At 34.5% G+C, this 20,618-nt stretch overlaps 3 protein-coding genes across 3 annotated transcripts; all 3 read right to left on the bottom strand.

Moving 5' to 3' along the window:
• Positions 1-6,272: 6,272 nt before the first annotated feature.
• LOC126672916 (uncharacterized) lies at positions 6,273-8,162 on the bottom strand. The gene is made up of 5 exons (XM_050366866.1): positions 7,921-8,162; positions 7,704-7,848; positions 7,331-7,624; positions 7,150-7,257; positions 6,273-6,859 (listed from the first exon to the last, which is right to left on the bottom strand). Exons 1-5 carry the CDS (start codon positions 8,160-8,162, stop codon positions 6,392-6,394), a joined length of 1,257 nt encoding a protein of 418 aa, XP_050222823.1. The 3' UTR covers positions 6,273-6,391.
• Positions 8,163-8,317: 155 nt separating this feature from the next.
• Positions 8,318-11,930, bottom strand: LOC130015295 (uncharacterized). The gene is made up of 5 exons (XM_056105092.1): positions 11,264-11,930; positions 9,670-10,885; positions 9,283-9,600; positions 9,100-9,199; positions 8,318-9,022 (listed from the first exon to the last, which is right to left on the bottom strand). The coding sequence occupies exons 1-5, from the start codon at positions 11,928-11,930 to the stop codon at positions 8,318-8,320; spliced, it is 3,006 nt and encodes a 1,001-aa protein (XP_055961067.1).
• Positions 11,931-16,985: 5,055 nt separating this feature from the next.
• Positions 16,986-20,579, bottom strand: LOC126673242 (cytochrome P450 736A117-like). Its single transcript, XM_050367318.2, has 2 exons — positions 19,620-20,579; positions 16,986-17,709 (listed from the first exon to the last, which is right to left on the bottom strand). Exons 1-2 carry the CDS (start codon positions 20,538-20,540, stop codon positions 17,050-17,052), a joined length of 1,581 nt encoding a protein of 526 aa, XP_050223275.1. The 5' UTR covers positions 20,541-20,579; the 3' UTR covers positions 16,986-17,049.
• Positions 20,580-20,618: the final 39 nt, after the last annotated feature.

The following is a 20,618-nucleotide window of genomic DNA, read 5'->3' as shown; positions in this document are numbered from 1 at the left end:
GATAAACTTCTTGTTTTTCTTCTGTAAAAGTAGACATATGACAGCAAAATAGTTGATCGATGTTCTAGTACCAAATTATTTTACTCAAATACTAAGATACGAATCGATTAAATTATAATATAAACTAGTCGTACCCCGCGCATTTGCGCGAAATCAATATAACATTTCATATTAATAATATAGTTATTAAAAAATAATATGGAAATACTAAAAATAAAAATTATAATCCATAAATTAGTAAATTAAGGTTTAATGTTGTTAAAAGTTAAATTTTTTGACTTTTTACAATTTTATCCGAACTTTTAAAAAAAATGTAGATTTATCACAACTTAGCCAATTCGATGAAAATCTATCCAATTTTTTAAATTGTTTTAATTGTTGCCTATATGGAAATTAAATTGTGTATTATTTTTTGAATTTAGAAAAAAAAGTTGATTGAGATGCCATATTATTCGGTTAAATTATAATTTTATATATTAGACCAACGTGGCACGCCACATAGAAATAATTAAATCAATTTTGAAAAATTACATATATTTCAAGTGAATTGATTAAATTGAATAAATTTATAACTTTTAAAAGGTTTAAGTAGATTTTCAAAATATAAAAAATTTGACTTTTTGAAACCCTTAATTAAACTTAAAATTAATAAAAATAAAGATGAACTTTAATAATTCTAATAATGGATTATTTTATTTTAAAGTATTAAATATATAGGATATATTTTTTTAGCATTTTATAATTTATTATTTCATTTGTATTGTTATTATTTGTTCTATACCATCGACATTTTTTTGTGGTGGATATGTTGATTAAACAATCAAAATATATGAAATAAAATATTTTTAAGAATTTTAAAAGTGGATTACAAAAGACTTAAAAATAGTATGGAAGCTTGTTTGTGTATAATTAAAATAAAAAGATAAACCAAAATATATATAATTTAGATGAAATTCCTATAAACAACTAACAGAAAATTTATTAGATAGAATTTATTATAAATTAGATAGCTAATTCATACAAATAAATAATTAATATATTTTTTAAAATAAAAATTTAATAATAAAAATTTAATAGCTAATTTATATAATAAAGAAATGTAAATAAACAAAATAACTCTAAAAAAAGCCTTGAACAAAAGAAGGTTCAATTTTTAGCAAATTCAACTTTTCTGCCTTACTGGTTTTCATACCGTAACTTTAAGCATGTTATTATAGAACTGATGTACCCATCACAAGCTTTATCAACCTGCACAAATAAAAAGTGATAAGACATAGGAAATAAGAGCAGAAATACCATCCTAAATCTTAAATTCCTAAAAAAATCTCAGTAGAAACCATACTCATAATTACATTATGTATCACAGTATCAGTATGATTTGTGAAAATGTTAGTGTACATTGCCAACATAATTAGGAAAGATATGCATCACAATATTTTTCCTTTATAAATATTGGGAATAAGGCATACATCACACGAATTTATTACAGTATAATTTTGATATCGATCAGGAAAAATAAGCACCTGATCACTTTCACATACAGTTTCAAAGTCATTATACCAAACACGTATGATCACATCTATTTATATTAAATGTTTTTGAAAATTAAGCAAATCAACTATTGGACAGTTACAAATTAAATTTTAAGTTGATGAAATGAGAACATCATAAGCTTACGCACAAAATATACAATATATTTACTATTTATGTGATCATACCACCAAAACAATATTTAAATAAAATCTCATTATCAGGATTTCATGACCACCTGCATAATACACCTTCAAAATAATGATTTAAAAAAAAACATAAAAAAAAAAAACATAAAAAAAAAAATTACAATAATATAATTATATACTTACATAAAAACACACAAATTAGTTTCAAAACATGGAACTTCTGCATTACGAATATCTTAAGGAATTCCATTATTATGTTTTTTTTTTTGATGAATATTCCATTATTATGTTGATAATTTTGTTCGAGCACTAATTAGCTTTATTATACAGATTAACATCATATATAATCTTCTTCTCCTATTACCTCTTAATGGGTAACATCTTAATGGATAACGTCATTATCATAATTTTTATCGTTTGCAACATTGTAGATGTAATTAAAGTAAACTTCTAAATGTTTAATTACTATGATTAAAATTATAAGTAATTTTAGTAAATTAGGAATTAAAAACTCATTAAAATAAATAATTTTAAATAAATTGTTTAAAAAAAATGGGAACTAATGAGAATGTTTTATTTGGTGAGAATCAATGAGAGGGCTCTGTTGGTCTTTTCAATTATATAAATATATAGATATAGATAGTAGTGGATTAGTGTCATTGATGTTTTTGTTCTTATTTGTCAAGGCTTTGATCACATGTGACTCGTCAACTAAAATATTGAGCTAATCAATTTAATCTGTCAGCGTCTCTTGGATGCTTGGATATGATTTTGTGTGTTTTTTTTTATAGTATTATAATAGTCTTAAAAATTACCAACTTTTATTTTTTATTTTCAATTATACCCTTAAATTGTAAATCGGTCAATTGCACCCGACGTTGTTTAATTGTTTTCAAATCCATCTTAAAACATTAAATATACATTCTTTTCATTTGGATAACATTTAAAATAAACTCTTTATATTTGTCAAATATGCTAAATATTTTTTGATGTGATAAATTACACGAAAAACCCCATATTTACACAAAATCAAAAATAATAATGTTAAAAATAATAATTTTAATTATTTTATATAAATTAATTAAATAAAACTTCATCGACTATGTCGCCGCCTACGTCGAACCCGTCGCCGCCTCACTCTCGAACCCGTCGGAAAGACGAGCGGCAGTGGGTCCAAAGGCGGACGGTGGCGGATTCGGAGTCAGAGGTTGACAAATGTTGGTCTTAAATTTAGTTTAAAATTATTTAATAATATATCTTAGTAAAAATTTAATTAGGACATTCGAATTTCTTTCCAAGATAAATGACTTGTTGAAATTTGTCCAAGTAAAAAAATTATGATATTGATGCTCAAAATCACAAGTATACGATATCGATAAATCAAGTAATATAATGATAAGTAAAAGTCGAACCCGCGAGGAATTGAATTTAGTACCAAAATAGTTAATTAAAAATTATTTGAACTAACAAGAATAAGGTTTGTGTGATTTAATTAAAATTAATAAAAACAGAAATTAATAGTTTAATGAATAAATAATAACGACAAATAACTCAGAATATTACTTTCGTATGAATTATCGATGCCTTACAAATCTAACCTATATCAATCAATTTTAATTGTTACATGCAATTGGAGGATAAATCGAAGATACTAGCTCAATATTCCTATAATGTTGCTAGCCTATAAATTATAACCCGTTACCCTGAATCACCCTTACTGTCACGACTTAAAAAATGATAGATGATAAACGGCAATTTATAATCAACGTATTATCAATTAATTATCCACATAAACCACATAACGCAAACATGGCGGTCGGACAATGCTTTGTAATTATGCCTTGATATACCCTTTTAATTAAATTGCTCAAATCCCCTCCTCACATTTTGTTCTAAGTTCATGTGATTGTTAGCTACCCAATCACAAGCATTACTCTCAATAACTAAGGATTGCATTAACAAAGAAAGATATAGAAATTAATTTTCAGAATTTAAGCCTAGCAAGAAATTTAGCTAGACATAATTAAATTAACTAAACAATCAATAATAATAAACATATTTAAAACAAGATATTGATATAAAAATACTTGAAATAAAAATATGGAATTACTCGGAACACAAGTCTTCGAATCAAAGCCTCGAAGGATTAAGTCTTGAAATAAAACTAAGGACTAAAACGAAATTAACCTAAGATAAATTGTTTGTAAAATAGAAAATAATGAAAAACTAGCTACAATACATTAATCTTGAAATGTCTTTATATAGTGGAGGAGTCATTGATGTTTTGCAAGAGTTGTAGTTGAAATCGGGTCCAAAACCGCGAAAAAAAGGGAAAATCGATTTTTTAACTCGTAGTGCAAAGTGCCAGATTCTTTAATAGTGCCAGATTTGGGGAATCCGGCACTTTCTTGAAACTCAGCAGGATTGCAGTAGGCAATCCTGCGAGTTCTCCAACATTGTTGAGTTCCATGGAACTCAAAAATAAGGGGAAAATCGACGGTTATCTGCTGAATTCTTTAAAAATCTTCTAAACTTTGACGATTCTGTTCCGCGATATCCGCTTCACTCCAAACGCATATACTTGCAAAACAAACACCTTTTCAAGCATAATATCCTTAAAAATATGCGTTTATACTCTATTCTTATTTGGAAAAATCTATAAACAAAACGCGTATCAGATATGACCCTTAATTTTAGTTTCTTTAAATTTTTTCATCCTTATAATAATAAAATCGTCTAATTATTCCAAACTAAGGGTGCTATTGAAAGTCAAAAATACCAAATAGAATAAAATTGACCGTTTTGTAACGTCAGGGTGTAACTGGAAAAAAATAAAAATAAATAGTTTTTAAGAATATTAACCAAATATTATTGTATTGATTAATTATTTTAAATACATTACAAACTTTTAATACACAACAAAATGGTCAAAGATCTGATGAATCTAAAATATATAAATATATGTATTTAGAATTAATCAATTTTATTTTTTTTATTTAAAATTTAGGAAACTATTAATTGATGTAGTGTTCAATAATTAGTTATTTTCATTCAACTATATCACATGTCACACTATTAACATAAATTTGTTATTTTTCTTGATAAATTAGATTCAACAAGAAAATACTTATGTTCCATTGGTCTGGTTTTGATTTTTACGCCTCCAGAAATACATATTAACTGACACTTGTTAATTAGGACATTTTAAGTTGATTTTGAGGTCAATAGTTTATAAGGTATTTATCTCAAATTAAATTGTACATTTATAAATATTGGACGGCAATAAAAAAGCAACTAAGTTATTAAAGAAATTATGAGTGTGGTTATAAACAATTTCGTAGATTGTTTCATCTTCCATATCACATCACACTCACAGTGACTAATTTAATGGCTAATATATAAGGCTAAATCACCCTAAAATAAATATAACTTTTTTATTCAAATTAAAAATATATAAAATTATAAATAAAAAATATGGTTAATTACATATAAAATCATAATTGTTGCATCAAATTTTAAAAATAACTTGACCTTTAAAACGTGTCAATTACAGACACCATCTTTCATTTTTCCTTTAAAACGTGTCAATTACAGACACCATCTTTAATTTTTTTTAAATAACATAGATAATTTTTAGTGGCATTTTTGCTGACGTGTCATGACATGTGGCAGACCCATCGGATGTCCAAGTCGGCAAAATTTCATCGAAAAATGAACCCACGATAAAATTGAAAAGAAATAAAACGTGGTGACTATGATTGACACGTTTTAAAGGTCATATTATTTTGAAATCTGGTCTAAATATTATAATTTTATATATAATTAATTCTAACAAATATGATAAAATATGTAAATAAAATTATGTTTACAATTTCATTATATCGAATGTAATTATAAATGACCAATATTTGAGAGTATATAAAATAATTACACTGTATGAGAGAAAAAAATAATTTTTCATTTTAATAAATGATAGTTATTAAATTAAATTATATAGTCAAAGTTTATAAATAAAAAATATAATGGCATATTTAAATAAAATTAATTATTAAATGTGTGAAATATCACTACAAGAAATTTGCCAATCAGCGACGGAAATTTCCGTCGCTGATTGGCTAAAATCCGTCGCTACATAAGGTTAGCGACGGATTACCGACGGAAAAAATCCGTCGGTAAATTTTGGGTCGCTAATCATTTAGCGACCCAAAAAAGAGAACTGTCGCTAAATTACCGACGGAATTTCCGTCGGTAATATGACCTTGTTCAGTCGGTATTTTGGTCGGGCTAGCCGACCAAATACCGACACATTATCGACGGATTATTCCGTCGCTAAAGTAGCGACGGAATAATCCGTCGCTAATTGTAGTCGCTAAATTGGACTAATTAGCGACGGACTTTCCGTCGCTAATTAGTCCAATTTTATTTTTTTTGAGGAATATAGCGACGGAAAATCCGTCGCTAAAAGCTCATATGTGGTCGCTAATTTTTTATTTTTTCGGCAGAAAATTCCCGTTTTTCGGCATTTTTTGAATTTCCCTGTTTTTTAATAGACCCGTTAACTAATCACAGACATACACGATAGACAACAACAAATAAACATAAACCGAAACCGTTATATATAAATAAACGGTAAAAAAGTATACAATTCGATAAATACTAAATAAGTCAAAATATGCAAACTGTAGTATAAAAATCCAAGTCCAAATACTATACTACTCCAAACTAGTAGTGTCGTCAGCCGGTGGAGGTGGAGGTGGGGGAAACTGCGGTCGTAACTCCGGTGGGAGTGTAGTCATCAGTCGCGCAAGCTCAGTACGGATCCGCTCGTCGAAACCCGCCTCCACAGTACGGATCCGCTGCTCGACCCGCTCTTCAAAACCCGCCTCCACAGTACGCATCCGCTGCTCGAGTCGCTCCTCAACCTCTCTAGCAATGCGCTGCTCGATCTCCTCACTAACGACCGCCTGCTGCTGTGACTGGGATGATCCGCCGCGGCGCAATCGGCTGCTCTGGCCGATGTAGGATGCTGAAGCCGAACCAATACCGTAGACTCGCTGCTTCTTGATTGCCTCGAGAGACAAAAACAGCTCGTTCTCGTCGATCGGCTCTGGAGTCGACGAACTCCCTTCTCCAGCCGCCTGAGACTGGGTCGCTGCAGCAAGCTCTGCCTGGAAACGGTCCTGAGAATAAAAATACAAATTTATAGTTTAGTAAAACTTTATAAAAATACTTCACAAATATTACTTTAAACCTACATTTCTAACTAAAATTCGGCAGCATTTTCTCTAAAATTAGATCATCACCCATTTTTCAGGGACATCCTGCAACAACTACAGACAACTCTGTTCAACAATACGAAATAGCAATCACAACACCCACAACAAACACGTAAACATCCTATAAACAACTCACTATATAAAGTTATATTTATATCATAGTAAGCAGTCACTTAAGGTTAAAATAAACTTACGTTTTTATCCTTTGATCTCTTGTCAACGAAGACAGTCCGATCAGCCTTGGTCAGGTGCAACCGTACATGCAACTCAGCTAAAGTTGGCTCTCGACCGAGCTCCTCAGTCTATCATATGAAATGAAAAAGTTAATTAGTAGATAATTAGAATATATAACGATTAGTAATATTAAAACCTTACCATAACTGTCTTATGCCTCGTAGCCGATCTCGATCCTGCGGTATGTCGAACCGGTCCGGTGCCAGCTCCGGACGGCTCACTCAGCCGATTAGCTCGTGCTACCTCAGACTTCTTCTTAGCCTCAGCAGTATCCCAGTCTCGCTTCCACGACGCCCAAGTATCAGCACTGACACTGCCCTCTTTTTTATCTGGCTTCATGTTGTGGAGAGTATCTTTGTACCGATTAGCCGCATATCGGTAGAAGACCCCTCTAATCAGGTCCTCAGGGTGGGTGGAGTCCCAGCAAAAACCCTTCTGCAAACCATTAATTAATAAAAACAATTAGAAATCAAAAAGACAGTAAAACATATATTTAAAATTTTAATTTAACAACCTTGAACTCCTCGAAGTAGAAGTCCTTATGCTCTGCTGTCAGCTTCTTCCACGAGGAACCCTCAGGGAACCAGCTAGATCGGAAAATGGGCAAGATCGCCCTCGATGCGCTCCCGCTGTCGTTCCTGCTATCTAGTAACCTTTCTCTGTATGTTACAAAAACGTCAGTTTTCACATTTTTGAAATAATATTTGTTAAAAAAAAGTTGTCAATCATACCTTCCAGCATCAGGTGTAACTCTAATCCTCCCAGTCTCGTCCGTAGCTGGCGGCTGGTCCTGCGGCTGTCTCGCCGCTCTCCGCGGTGCGGGTCTACCCGCCAGCACCTGCTGCTCAGCCCCTGGATCCGAGCTCTCAAGTGGATCCTGCTCTGGGTCGCCACGTCCACGTCCACGTCCACGTCCCTGACCAGTGTCCCTACCCCGGCCTCGGCCGGCAGAAGAAGAACCTGAACCTCTCATATCTGCAAAACAAATTACAAAACAATATTCGACAAGAAAAAAATAATCACATCTATTATAAAAACCATAACACATAATTTTTTAACAAAATAAAGTTACTACATCAACAAACGTAAATAAAAGTCAAAATTCTACAGAAATAACATTAAAACAAATCATGCAATTTCTATATCATCTTCCGCTCCAATGTCATCATCGTCTGATGAGGATGGTGGATAATCATCTTCCGTATCTACTATTGGAGGGTTGTGTAGTGCAGCCTCGTCCGCCTCGCCATTCGGATCAACTAAATTCGTCGGGTCGTCATTCGTTATGACATCGAGCGGATGTTCTGCACTATCATCTTGGAAAGCTGGAACAGTTGTTTCAGGCATGTCTAGCTCAGAGCGAGCTTTTATCTTGCATACTGCCCACCAATCTTTCTTGTCCCGCTTTTTGCTAGGATAAGGTAAGTAATGTACTTGGTCGGACTGTTCAGCTAAAATGAAAGGTTCATATTTGTTGTATCTCCTTCTGTGATTAACATCCACTATGTTATACCGAGGATGGACTAACATACCAACCGTTTTTGTAGGATCAAACCAATTACATTTAAATAAAACCGTCCTCTTTATTGGTAGAGCTGGATACTCTAACTCAATAATGTCAGTCAACACTCCATAAAAGTCGCTTTCAGCTGGGCCGCAGAGTGATCCTTTTACACAGACTCCGCTATTCATTGTGACCCGATCCTCCCCATATTCTTCAGTATTGAATTTAAACCCGTTCACACAGTACCCCTTGAATGTTTTGACCGATCTAAGCGGTCCCTTTGCAAGACTTAGAATATAGGGATTGGTACTGACAGTTGGGTCTTTCACCTGTAGCACAATTATTATACGGATCAACACGATAATATAATATACAACTACGACGGTAAAACAACATTAATACTTACATATTGCTCGAACCAAAAGGCGAATTCCCTCTCCAATTTGACTACAACTTCGGTCTGTGTAATTTCGGGGTTGAATTCATACAACTCACCTTCAAAAACTCTTTTCACAAGAATACGAGCGAATTAATACAATTTGTATCAAATTCTTCAATACTGAACTTAAATTTGTATATTAAGACTTACTCTCTGTAAGGTTCGATTTCAGGGCAATTCAAAAGGATGTAGCTTCGGGCAGCAACATATTCAGCATCATCCAGATATCTGTTCCGACAAGCACCTACAGGTCGCCCTTTTGGTTTGAAAATATTTAATCTGTCGAAATCATCATCAACGTCCATTTCGCAAACTTCATTTCTTTGCATCCGACATGGTACCATCGGATCACCATCCTTGAAATAAAAAGATGCAAATTTTGCTGTTTCCTCCAGTAGATATCCGCTGCTAATGCTTCCTTCCACTCTGCCTTTATTCGAAACCTTATTTTTGAGTTTTCTCAGGTATCTGCATAATCATATAATTAGTTAATTTACCTAATTATCGGTTGACGAAATAGAACTTTAAATATATCACCTTTCAAACGGATACATCCAACGATACTGAACAGGTCCTGCCATCATAGCTTCGTATGGAAGGTGTACGGGGAGATGTTCCATCGAATCAAAAAAACTCGGCGGAAATATACGTTCCAACTTGCACAGTATCTTCGGGATATCAAGCTCTAATCTCTGAAGATCTGCCTTTTTCAGCGATGTGGCGGTTAACTCTCTGAAGAATATACTCAACTCTGTTAAAGGCTCCCACACTTCTGCCGGAAGAAGCTCCCGAAGAGCAATTGGCAAAAGTCGTTGCATGAAGACATGACAATCATGACTTTTCATGCCCATCATCTTTAAACTGTTTAAATCAACGCACCTAGACAAGTTGGACACGTAACCATCTGGAAACTTTAACTTTTGAATCCATTCTAACAAAATCTTTTTTAAATCTCTGTCCAAAGCATACAAAGCCTTTGGATATCTACCAGTTTCCTCATCTTGTGCCAGGCCAGGACGATCACAAATTTTATTCAACTCTGCCCGAGATTTTGCCGTATCTTTCGTCTTACCAGGTACATTGAGCACGGTATTGAAAACGTTGTCAAATACATTTTTCTCAATATGCATGACATCGAGATTATGGCGGATCACATTTGTCCTCCAATACGGTAAATCCCAAAATATACTTTTTCGGTTCCAGCCACGGCCTTTAGATAGTTCATCATTCGTAGCCTTAGCATCATTCTCATAGGCCCTCTTAAACCCCAAACCGTCCACCTCTGCTAACACTTCATCTCCAGTCCTCACACCTCCAAATTGATGTCTAACTTGTTTGCCTTTTCGGAATTCGGTAACATTCCGACGGAAATGGTGACCTGTAGGTAAAAACTTTCTGTGGCAATCAAACCACGATTGTTTTCCACTCTCGGGCAACGTGAAAGCCTCAGTATTTTCCATACAATGCGGACATGCCAATCTTCCTGATGTGCTCCAACCGGACAACATTGAATACGCGGGAAAGTCATTAATTGTCCACATAAGCGCCGCCCTCATTTGAAAATTCTGCCGTTTTTGAATGTCATATGTCCGGATTCCAGATTCCCACAACTGATTCAACTCCGCTATTAATGGCTGCAGGAAAATATCCATATGGTTTTTTGGATTACCGGGTCCCGGGACAAGTATTGTTAGAAACATAAACTCATCCTTCATGCACATGCCAGGAGGCAGATTATACGGCGTCACAATAACTGGCCAGGAAGAATAATTTTTCCCAAAACTACCAAATGGTTGAAACCCGTCAGTACATAAGCCTAGCCTGATATTTCTTGTTTCGTCAGCAAAATCTGTATGCAACTCACTGAACCGTTTCCAAGCCGGAGAGTCAGAAGGATGACACATCTTCTCGTCTTCCATTTCATGTTCAGCGTGCCATGTCATATGTTTAGCTGTGGCTTTGGAAGCGTACAATCTTTGCAGCCTCGGAGTTAAAGGGAAATAAAACATTTTTTTGTACGGAACGTTAGCCCTTCTTTTGGCCGAATTGCTTTTCGTTACAGGTTTCCACCGAGGAAATGTGCAAACTTTACAGTGGGTTAAATCCTCGTCTGCCCCCCAGTAAATCATACAGTTGTGGAAACAGCAATCAATAACCTCGACCGGCAACCCGAGACCTTTCACCAGCTTCTTGATATTAGCAAAATTTTTCGGCATTTTGTTGTTCTCTGGAAGCAGTTCTTGTATTAAACGGCAGGTGTCATCAATCAAAGATATCGACCCCTGATGTCGACACTTAATATCCAAAATTTCAACAGATGCGGACAGGGGTGAGTGTTTGCTATTTCCGGGCCATATTTCTTCTTCTGCCGCACTCATCATATCAAAAAACTTCCGAGCTTCGTCATTCGGGGTCTCTTCCTCAAAAACTTCGGGACCAGCAGCATCAATAACCATTCTCTGGCCATAGTTTAAATCTCCCCCTCCCGCATTATAGTAATCGTATTCATTAGCCGGCTGCTGAACTACAGGAGGGACATTCACCTCACCGTGGTGAATCCAGACATAGTAATCTGGAACAAACCCAGACTGCAAGACATGTAGTTTCACAACTTCGACATCTCGAAAATTTGTATTTCTACATTTTGTCCTAGAACATGGGCATTTTATCTCTTCCCCACTCATACACTCGGGATGTTGTACAGCAAAATTCACGAACTCTTCAAGATTAGGGAAAAAATCAAGCGGCAGGAAGCCTCTGTCATGTCTCGTATACATCCAACTGCGGTCTGGGTTCATTTCTGGAGGACGTACAATTAGGTACTGGTTCATAAGCTCAATGTAGCAAAGTCAATGTAATTGACTGCTAAAAGGGTAGGGTCCTATCCCATTCGCAAAACTGGCGCCCCATAATTCGATCACGATATATGCATGAATACGGAAAAAATATTCGGCAGCCTTCCGGCGTCGTTCCCCAGGTGCATTACATAATATAGGGTGTGTAACGCTAATTATATATTCCGTAAGGAATAAGCGTTACACAGCCTATATTAAATAGCCACCCGGAGAACATACGCCAGAAAACTACCGAATATTTTTATACCATATCCATACATATATGTTTTTTCGTGATCAAATTACGCAGACGACGGCAGTTTTACGAACTGTACACACGTACAATCCCGCGTCGTTCAATCTCTTGAACACACGGGACGGGTTTCTACGGCTAGGTAAGATTTTATTCGGTGTGAATAAAATCTTTGTTAAATAAATTTAATTGTTATTCAATTTACTCTAAATACTATAAATTGAATACAAAAATGCAGTAACACTTACTTGTTGAAGAGCAGAACCGCAAGAGAGAAGAGATATGAATACGGTAGCCGCGATGTAAACAGACAACAATGGCTATTATAAGCGGCTATCAGAAACCGTCAGCGAGACACATACAAACCTAATACGATAGTTTTATATTAGTTTTGTAGAACACTATTAATTAAATAATTAAAGTTATACTATTAGTTACATATACTTATTGAAAATTCGGCAGAACTTCCCCGTAAATTGAGCATCACCCATTTTTCAGGGAAGTCCTGTAAGCAAACATTACATATTCCAACATAACCAAAAAACCATTGCATCTAAAATTTTTCAAATTAAGAATAAATTACGTAATCAAATTAAACAATTCAATTAACTCTAATAAAACATTTAATCTAATTAAATTATAATTTATTTAAACTACAAATTAACAATTTAATTAACCTAATCATATATAATCTAATATTTAACTTGAATTTCATCAATTAATAAAATATTACTAATTACATATCCTAATTAATAACTACACCACAAACTAAAAAATAATTAAATATTGTTAACTAAACCTTAAATTGAATTGTATAATTTAATTATCTAAAATTGACTAATTTAATTAACAGTTAACATAATTAATTATTATTTAAAATAATAACATATCAAATATTTCAAAATTTAATGCAAACAATTTCAATTTAACTTAATTAAAAATTAATCTAATTAAAACTTAATCTAATTTTAATAAACCCTAATTAACAATTAACCTAATTTATTAAAGCCTAATTAACTTTTAACTTAATTTTAACCTAAATTTATTAAATCAGTAAACCTAATTAAAATCTAAAAACCTAATTTTAAATCTAATTACATCCTAATTTAAACCTAATATTAAATCTGAAAATATAATAAACAAATAAATAAATAAATAAATCCTTACCTCTAATGCAGCGGATGGTGGAAGACGGCGGAAAACGGTGGTGAACGGCGGCAGCGGTGAACGGCGGACTGATGAACGGCAGTGGTGAACGGCGGACTGATGCTGTGGCTGAAAGGCAGCGGTGAACGGCGGTGGTTCTGCTGGCAGCGGTGAACGGCGGGCTCAGACGACGGTGGAGGTGAACGGCGGCAGAGGACTGATGAAATGGGGAAGGTGAACGGCGGCAGTTTAATGGGGAAAGGAAAGGAAAAGAAAAAACTGGGGAAAGGAAAGGGCTTCTGCCCGTTTAATGCCTAACATTAGCGACGGATTTAATATCCGTCGCTAATGTTAGGCATTAAATGAAACGCAGAGTTTCATTGGTACGTTAGCGACGGATTTTCACAATCCGTCGCTAACGTACCAATGAAACTCTGCGTTTCATTTTCCTCTAGAGATTAGCGACGGATTACTATAATCTGTCGCTAAAACCGGGGGAAAAAATTGGCGGGGAAGCTCCCGCCAATTTATTTTGAGAACTTGGCGACGGACAGTATGTCTGTCGCCAAGTCCGTCGGTATTATCGAAATTAGCGACGGATGTACAATCCGTCGCTAATTTCGGTCGCTAATCGCAGGAATTCTAGTAGTGTATAATTATAGTTGATTAATATTTAGATGTATATAGAATAATTATATTGTATGAGAAAAATAAGTTTTTAATATTTTCATAAACAAGGCTAATAATCTGCTACGGCCCCTGACTTTTGGATTGCATTACAACAACCTTCCTAATGTTTAAAACGATCAGTAAACCCTCTGATTGTTGTGGCGACGCTCGCCAAACCCATTGAATGTAAAAATCGACGATTTTTCAAAAAAAAAAAATACTGACGTGGCGGCGAATTTTTTGTGTCAGAACCAATAAAAATTTGACCCCATGTCATGTGTCAGCTGACATCTCATCACATACCCAGAATACCCCAAAAATCAATTAAAAACTAAAAATAAAAACTCAACTCAACCATTTAAATCAAACCAATTAAATTCAATCAAACCACTTCACTCTAACCACCACCCACCATTTTCCGACCACCACCACCCTCCCGCCACCGCCGCCTCCATGGCCAGATTTTTTTCAGGCCTGCCAATTTCTTCACCAAAGAACAAACCATGGGTCTATTCTTTGATGAAGAACAGATCATCGATCTGAATTCACCAAAAAAACAGCCCCACCAGGTCTGTTCTTCATCCAAGAACAAACTCATTGGGTCTGTTCTTTGGTGGAGGAGAGAGGCGACCAAAAAAAATTCCATCCGTGGAGGCGGAGGCGTGCGGGTGGTGGTGGCCGAAAAACGATGTCGGCGGTGGTTAGAGGTGGAGTGGTTCGGTTGAGTTTGATTCAAATGATTGGGTAAATTTTTTCTATTTTTTTTAATTTATTTTTGAAGTATTCTGGATATTTTTGAATTTGTGATGAGGTGTCAGTTGACACCTGACATGGGACAAGTTATTGTTGGGTCTGAACAAAAAACCTGCCGCCACATCAACGCTTTTTTTGAAAAATTGCTGATTTTTACACTCAGGGGGTTTAGCGTAGGGGTGAGCACGGTTCGGGGGAATCCGGGGATCGGAAAATCTCCGAAACCAAACCAAAAACTGGGATATTAAAAATGTGATATCCGGATCCGTACCAAAAATCGGTTCGGTTCAGTCCGGCAATTTTATTTTTTGGTACGGTTCGGTACAGAGATTCAGTTCTAACGGTTCAGTACGGTTCCGTACAGATATCGTTAGAACCACATATATTAATTTATCTATAATTTTTTTTATTCTTTTATGCAATTTCAACACCAATTTTTATGATCTAAACATGGATTAAGATTATTAATGTTATTAATTAATTGTATTAATAATTAAAATTATCTTAAATGTATTAACGTAAAAGTATATCTCTTCCTTCGTATTTTCACAAATAATATAGATATAAATTCAATAAAATTAAAAATTTATTAATCGTTGCAAGAAAATAAAATGATGAAATTAAATCATTAACCGTAAGTTTTATACACAATAGTATAAGCAGTAGGGTTTGTCCATAACTTTATAATATAACTGAAATATTTTAATAGCACTAGTCGTGTGCCCGCGCCATTACGCGGAATTAGGTTAATATTAATTTTTAAATTTTCCATTATAGAAGTATGTTACATTTATTTTATCTTAAAATAAAAATACTATATTAGACATGATTTTTATTGATTCTGGTTTAAATTAATTGTAATAATTAATTGATCTATTAATACGATTTTTATTTTTGTCATTAGTACATTTATTAATGGCCAAATGTACAGATTGGACCCTCACGTTTGGTTCGGTTTTAAAGTTGGACCCTAATGAACTTTTTTTTCGATGGAGGTACTTAATATTATAAAAAAATTCAAATCGGATCCTCCGGACCTAAAATGCCACGTGTTCGTTAGTGACTGGCGTACTTAGCGCTGACATATTAGGTTTGATGGTTCACATCTGCCAATTATTAGTGGATATGTGTCATTTTAGGTTCGGAGGGTCCGGTTTGAATTTTTTTTATAACGTTAAGTACCTCCATCAAAAAAAAGTTCATTAGGGACGAAATTCGAAACCGAACCAAACGTGAGGGTCCAATATGTACATTTAGCCTTCATTAATTCATAGTAATATGTATTTTTAGATAACTTAGCTTATAATCATTGGATAATTCAATTTGGCAGTCATAAAATTGCTCTTTTAGTATAAGTATTTTATTCAAATTAGAATATTAATCAGAATTATCTATTAAAAATAACTTTAAAAAATAAATAAATATTTTATCTAAATTAAAAACTCGTGGGAATACTCTTTTAGTCCTTTCAATTATATAAATATATAGATATAGATTAGAAGTAGATTAATTTAATTTCTAAGTATTTAATAGATAATTAATTAAAATATTAGTTTATTTTAATTTATGTTATATAGTTTAGTTTAATTAGAATTCTAAAATAATTAGTTTAGTATATAACTATTATATTAATTAAATTTATTATAATTATATGATTGTGTTTTATTTAATTATTATTAAATTAATTTGAGTTTTTATATTCTTTAAGGTTACAAAATAATTTTAATATTAGTAATTCAAATGTAATATGAATGTAATAATTAAATTAAAAATAAAATAGAATATATATATATATATATATATATATATATATATATTAAATTTCGGTTCTTCAGTTATAAGTTCGGTTCTTCAGTTCGGTACGATTCGGTTCGGTTCTCGGTACGGTTATTTACCTAATATCCAGAACCGTACCAATACAATTTTCGGTTCGGTTCGGTTCAGAGAAAGTCAATGGTTAACGGTCGGTCTTGAATATTTTCGGTTCGGTTTTGGAGAAATCTAGGATCCGTGATTACCCCTAGTTTAGCCAGCGCTCACACAAATACCAGGGGGCTTACTGATCGTTTTTTAACATTATGGGGTTTGTTGTAAGGTACCCGAAAAGTCAGGGCCGTGGCGGATTATTAGCTCATAAATAATGATATTTTAAGTCATGTTAAAATAAATATTAAAGTAATAATAAATAGGAATATATATGGTAGTAAATAATTTTTTAATTTTTGTGTAATATGAAAGACTTTAAAATGGGAGGGAAAATTATTATATTGTCAAGAAAAGATGCAACATGAAAAGCGGTTCACACATTTTTTCACAGTTCGAGCAATTGTATGGAGTTGCAACAGCAAGAAGTGGGAATTTTCTATGTATGGTAAGCCCAGTGCATTCAATAACTTCGAAATCTTCAACACCATGCAAAGTCCAGTCAAATTTGTACAACAGATTTGCTAACACAAGCTCATCTGTCTTCATTGCAAACTCAACACCAGGGCAAATTCTCCGACCTGAACCAAATGGTATCAGCTCAAAATCTTGTCCTTTGAAATCAATGGAACTATTCAAGAATCTGTCAGGCCAGAACTCTTCAGACCTGTCCCAAAATTCAGGGTCTCTACCTATTGCAAAAGCATTGATGATCACTTGAGTTCTTGCTGATATATCAAAACCCTGTAATTTGACAGCTTTCATTGATATTCGAGGCACTAGTAACGGTATCGGAGGATGCAATCGGAGAGTTTCTTTGATCACTGCTTTTAGATATTTCATTTCACTTGAATCTTTTTCTGTTATGAATGATTTGTTTGTGGCATTTTGTCTTAATTCGGTTTGGAGTTTGAACATGATTTCTGGATGTTTTAAGAGCTCTGTCATTGCCCATTCTACAACTGTGTATGTAGTCTCTGTACCTGCTGCAAATACATCCTGAAACAAACAAATTTGTGAAACTAAAACCTTCAATTTACATGTGCACGTGATATTTTTAAAAATCAAGCCTTTCATTTTGCTGTTCAGAGATTTATTGTTCTAGTGAAATAGAGACTAGATGACAATTAGCAGCCAACTTAAATCGAATTTTAGGGAAGTGTTTTAAAAACCAAACCGGTGGCGGAACCGGCATAGCCACCGGTTGAACCGGTTTAATAAAAATTATAAATTACAGAATTAATTAGCGACATATTTTAGGTATTTACCGACATATCCGTTTATCGGTAATTTTTTAGCTAGTTCAACCGCTTATTTGTTCCAATTCTTCCGGTTTAATCAGGTCTACTCAGGTTGAACTGGATTTTTATTTTTATGCTTATAGGACCGGATAGTTGGCCGGTTCCCGGTTCAACCTCCCATTCCGGTACTCTAACCAGTGTTTTAGGGTATCATATTTCCGGAGCCATTAAACTTCCTTAATTTTGGTCAGAAGATTTAATTTGTTTCTATCTAGATATTAAACTTCAAATTACAAGTAACATGCATTGGGGTTAAAGATTCTGACGGTCACTCAACTTTCACCAAGTTGCAAAATGGTCACCCAATTTTAAAACGTTACAAAATGGTAACTGTATAATAAAAAAACGACTTCCGACGGTTCCTAAATTAATTACAGCCAGATTTTTTCCTATGTGGCAGTGGAGTCCTAATCACCTTTATTCTTTTGCCATGTCATCATCTCCTTCCTCCATTATTTTTGAATTAAACTCCGAAAATGGAAAATAAATTAACCTCATCTCCTACCACCTACCCATCATCAGCGCACCCTTCCCGGCGCCGTCCTAGCAGTCGCTCTCCGTCCAAGACAAACTCTCTTCGTCTGGTTTGAACCAGAAGAAGAGAGACTCTTCGTCTGGTTCAAACCCAGATGAAGAGAGATCTCTCTTTATGTGGGTTTGAATCCTCTTCGTCTGTTTTAAATCAGACTAAAAGATTTCTCTCTTCGTCTGGATTCGTCTCTAGACAAAGAGCCTTTCTTCGTCGTTTGTTTCAAGGCAGGAGGTGGCGGTGGTCTGAAGGTTAGAGATGGTGGCGGCGCTTGGAGGTGAAGGTAGAGGTGGTGTTGGTTGAAGGCAGGAGGTGGTGTTGGTCTGAAGGCAGGAGGTGGTGGCGGCACTTGGAGGTGAAGGTAGAGGTGGTGGCAGCTGCAAGATGGAGAAGATGAGGTAGTAGGGTTTATATTTTTGAATGAAGGAGAAGATGATGTGTCAAATTGACGTGACAGATTACAAAATTATAGTATGACATGGCAAAAAGGTGTAAGAGTGACTCGAACTCCGGCTGCCACGTAAGAAAAAAATGGTCGGAATATATTTAGAAACCGTCGGAAGTTGTTTTTTAATTGTATAGTAACCATTTTGTAACGTTTTGAAATTGGGTGACCATTTTACAACCTGGCGAAAGTTGAGTGACCCTGAGAATCTTTAACCCCATGCATTGGTTTGATGATTTCAAGTCAAATTGTTTTCCGAATATCTTACAATGTAACTGTTTCGTTTTATCTATTGGAGATTTACTTGACTTTAAAAAAGAAAAGTCAAATTGATTCTATGTGTCAACCAAATTTTATCACTTTAAATTTTCTCTTACATCTTAATCGATATTAAAATTTTACCGTCGTAAAAGATTTATTTTGGTACGAAAAATAATTCTTCCATGACTTGGCAACGTTGCCTACTATGTCACATAGTAATCAAATTTTAATTTTAAAGAAAAGTTTTAGCTTCCAGTGATGATTAGACATCCAATTTATAGACTCGTGTTAAGAATTTTTCACAACTTTTAAGATGAAACAAAAGTAAGATTATGATTCAATATAAATTTATCATAGAAGAGAGATGGATTACCAAAATAATAGCCTTGATGCAAGTTCTGTCAATAGAAAAACCAGCCAAATTCTCCTTCTGAATCCAAAGCAGAACATCCACAAAATCCTTACTATTGTCATCTCTAACACCACCGCCAGCTATATGTTCTTCAACTACTTTTTCCAAGAAATCATCAACTTCTTTAGCCACTCTCTCTACCTTAGCATACAACCCAGTCACATGATTAACCCAACCAAGCCACGGAACAAAATCTCCAACATCAAAACCTCCCAATAAACTCAAAAACTCCCCTAAAAGCTCCTTAAAATTCCTCCCTCCTTCGACCGGACTGTACTTTCTCCCCAAAGCAACTCGACTCACTACGTTATTCGTAACCCCAACAATCGCTTCGCTTAAATTAACCACGGAATTCGAGCAAGAGTTGGTTATAGTTTCAATCATTAAAGCGGTCTCTTCTTCTCTAACTTGAGCGTAAGATTGCACCCTTCTGTTACTTAGTAAATGCAAAACGCATATGCTTTTCGTTTGCCTCCAGTATTCTCCGTAAGGCGCGGCGGCTACATCTTTATGATCGTAGAGAAGCATCTTATTAATCTTCGAACTAGGCCTGTCTGCAAATACAAGGTCATGGGTTTTCATAATCTCACGAGCCATAGTAGCCGATGAGATAACAAGAACCGGCACGCTACCTAAGTGTATGAGCATGATAGGGCCATGGGTTTGAGCTAGGGTTCGGAGAGAGCGATGAGGGTAAGTGCCCAGTTGGTGGAGGTTTCCGATGATCGGAAGCTTACGTGGAGAAGGTGGTGATGGTTTATTGAAAAGTATAGACCGTTTCTTCAGTAGAAAGAGGACCAAAGATAGAGCTGAAAAGGTGAACAATAAGGGTAGTGGCACTGAGGAAATTCCTTCGGAGAACTGAAAAAAATTAGTCCACATTTTTTTTCTCTAGTTAGCTAGGTGAGTTTCAGCAGTTAATTTTCAGAATATAAATACAAGATTTTATGGACCCCGTTG

Source organism: Mercurialis annua, linkage group LG3, assembly GCF_937616625.2.
Source record: "Mercurialis annua linkage group LG3, ddMerAnnu1.2, whole genome shotgun sequence".
NCBI lineage: Eukaryota > Viridiplantae > Streptophyta > Magnoliopsida > Malpighiales > Euphorbiaceae > Mercurialis > Mercurialis annua.
Note: the sequence above shows the minus strand (reverse complement) of the source record. Positions and strands in the feature narration are given on the sequence as shown.

What these genes read in the sequence shown, in the direction of transcription:
- LOC126672916 (XM_050366866.1), bottom strand. Translation starts at nt 8,162, where the DNA reads ATGAGAGGTTCAGGTTCTTCTTCTGCCGGCCGAGGCCGGGGTAGGGAC. An exon ending in GTTACACCTGATGCTGGAAG is followed by an intron (nt 7,849 to 7,920) that starts GTATGATTGACA and finishes TGTAACATACAG; the next exon opens with AGAAAGGTTACTAGATAGCA. An exon ending in AGAGATCAAAGGATAAAAAC is followed by an intron (nt 6,860 to 7,149) that starts GTAAGTTTATTT and finishes TTTTATTCTCAG; the next exon opens with GACCGTTTCCAGGCAGAGCT.
- LOC130015295 (XM_056105092.1), bottom strand. Translation starts at nt 11,930, where the DNA reads ATGAACCCAGACCGCAGTTGGATGTATACGAGACATGACAGAGGCTTC. An exon ending in GAAATCGAACCTTACAGAGA is followed by an intron (nt 9,200 to 9,282) that starts GTAAGTCTTAAT and finishes TCTTGTGAAAAG; the next exon opens with AGTTTTTGAAGGTGAGTTGT. An exon ending in CCTTTTGGTTCGAGCAATAT is followed by an intron (nt 9,023 to 9,099) that starts GTAAGTATTAAT and finishes ATTGTGCTACAG; the next exon opens with GTGAAAGACCCAACTGTCAG.
- LOC126673242 (XM_050367318.2), bottom strand. Translation starts at nt 20,540, where the DNA reads ATGTGGACTAATTTTTTTCAGTTCTCCGAAGGAATTTCCTCAGTGCCA. An exon ending in GCATCAAGGCTATTATTTTG is followed by an intron (nt 17,710 to 19,619) that starts GTAATCCATCTC and finishes TGTTTGTTTCAG; the next exon opens with GATGTATTTGCAGCAGGTAC.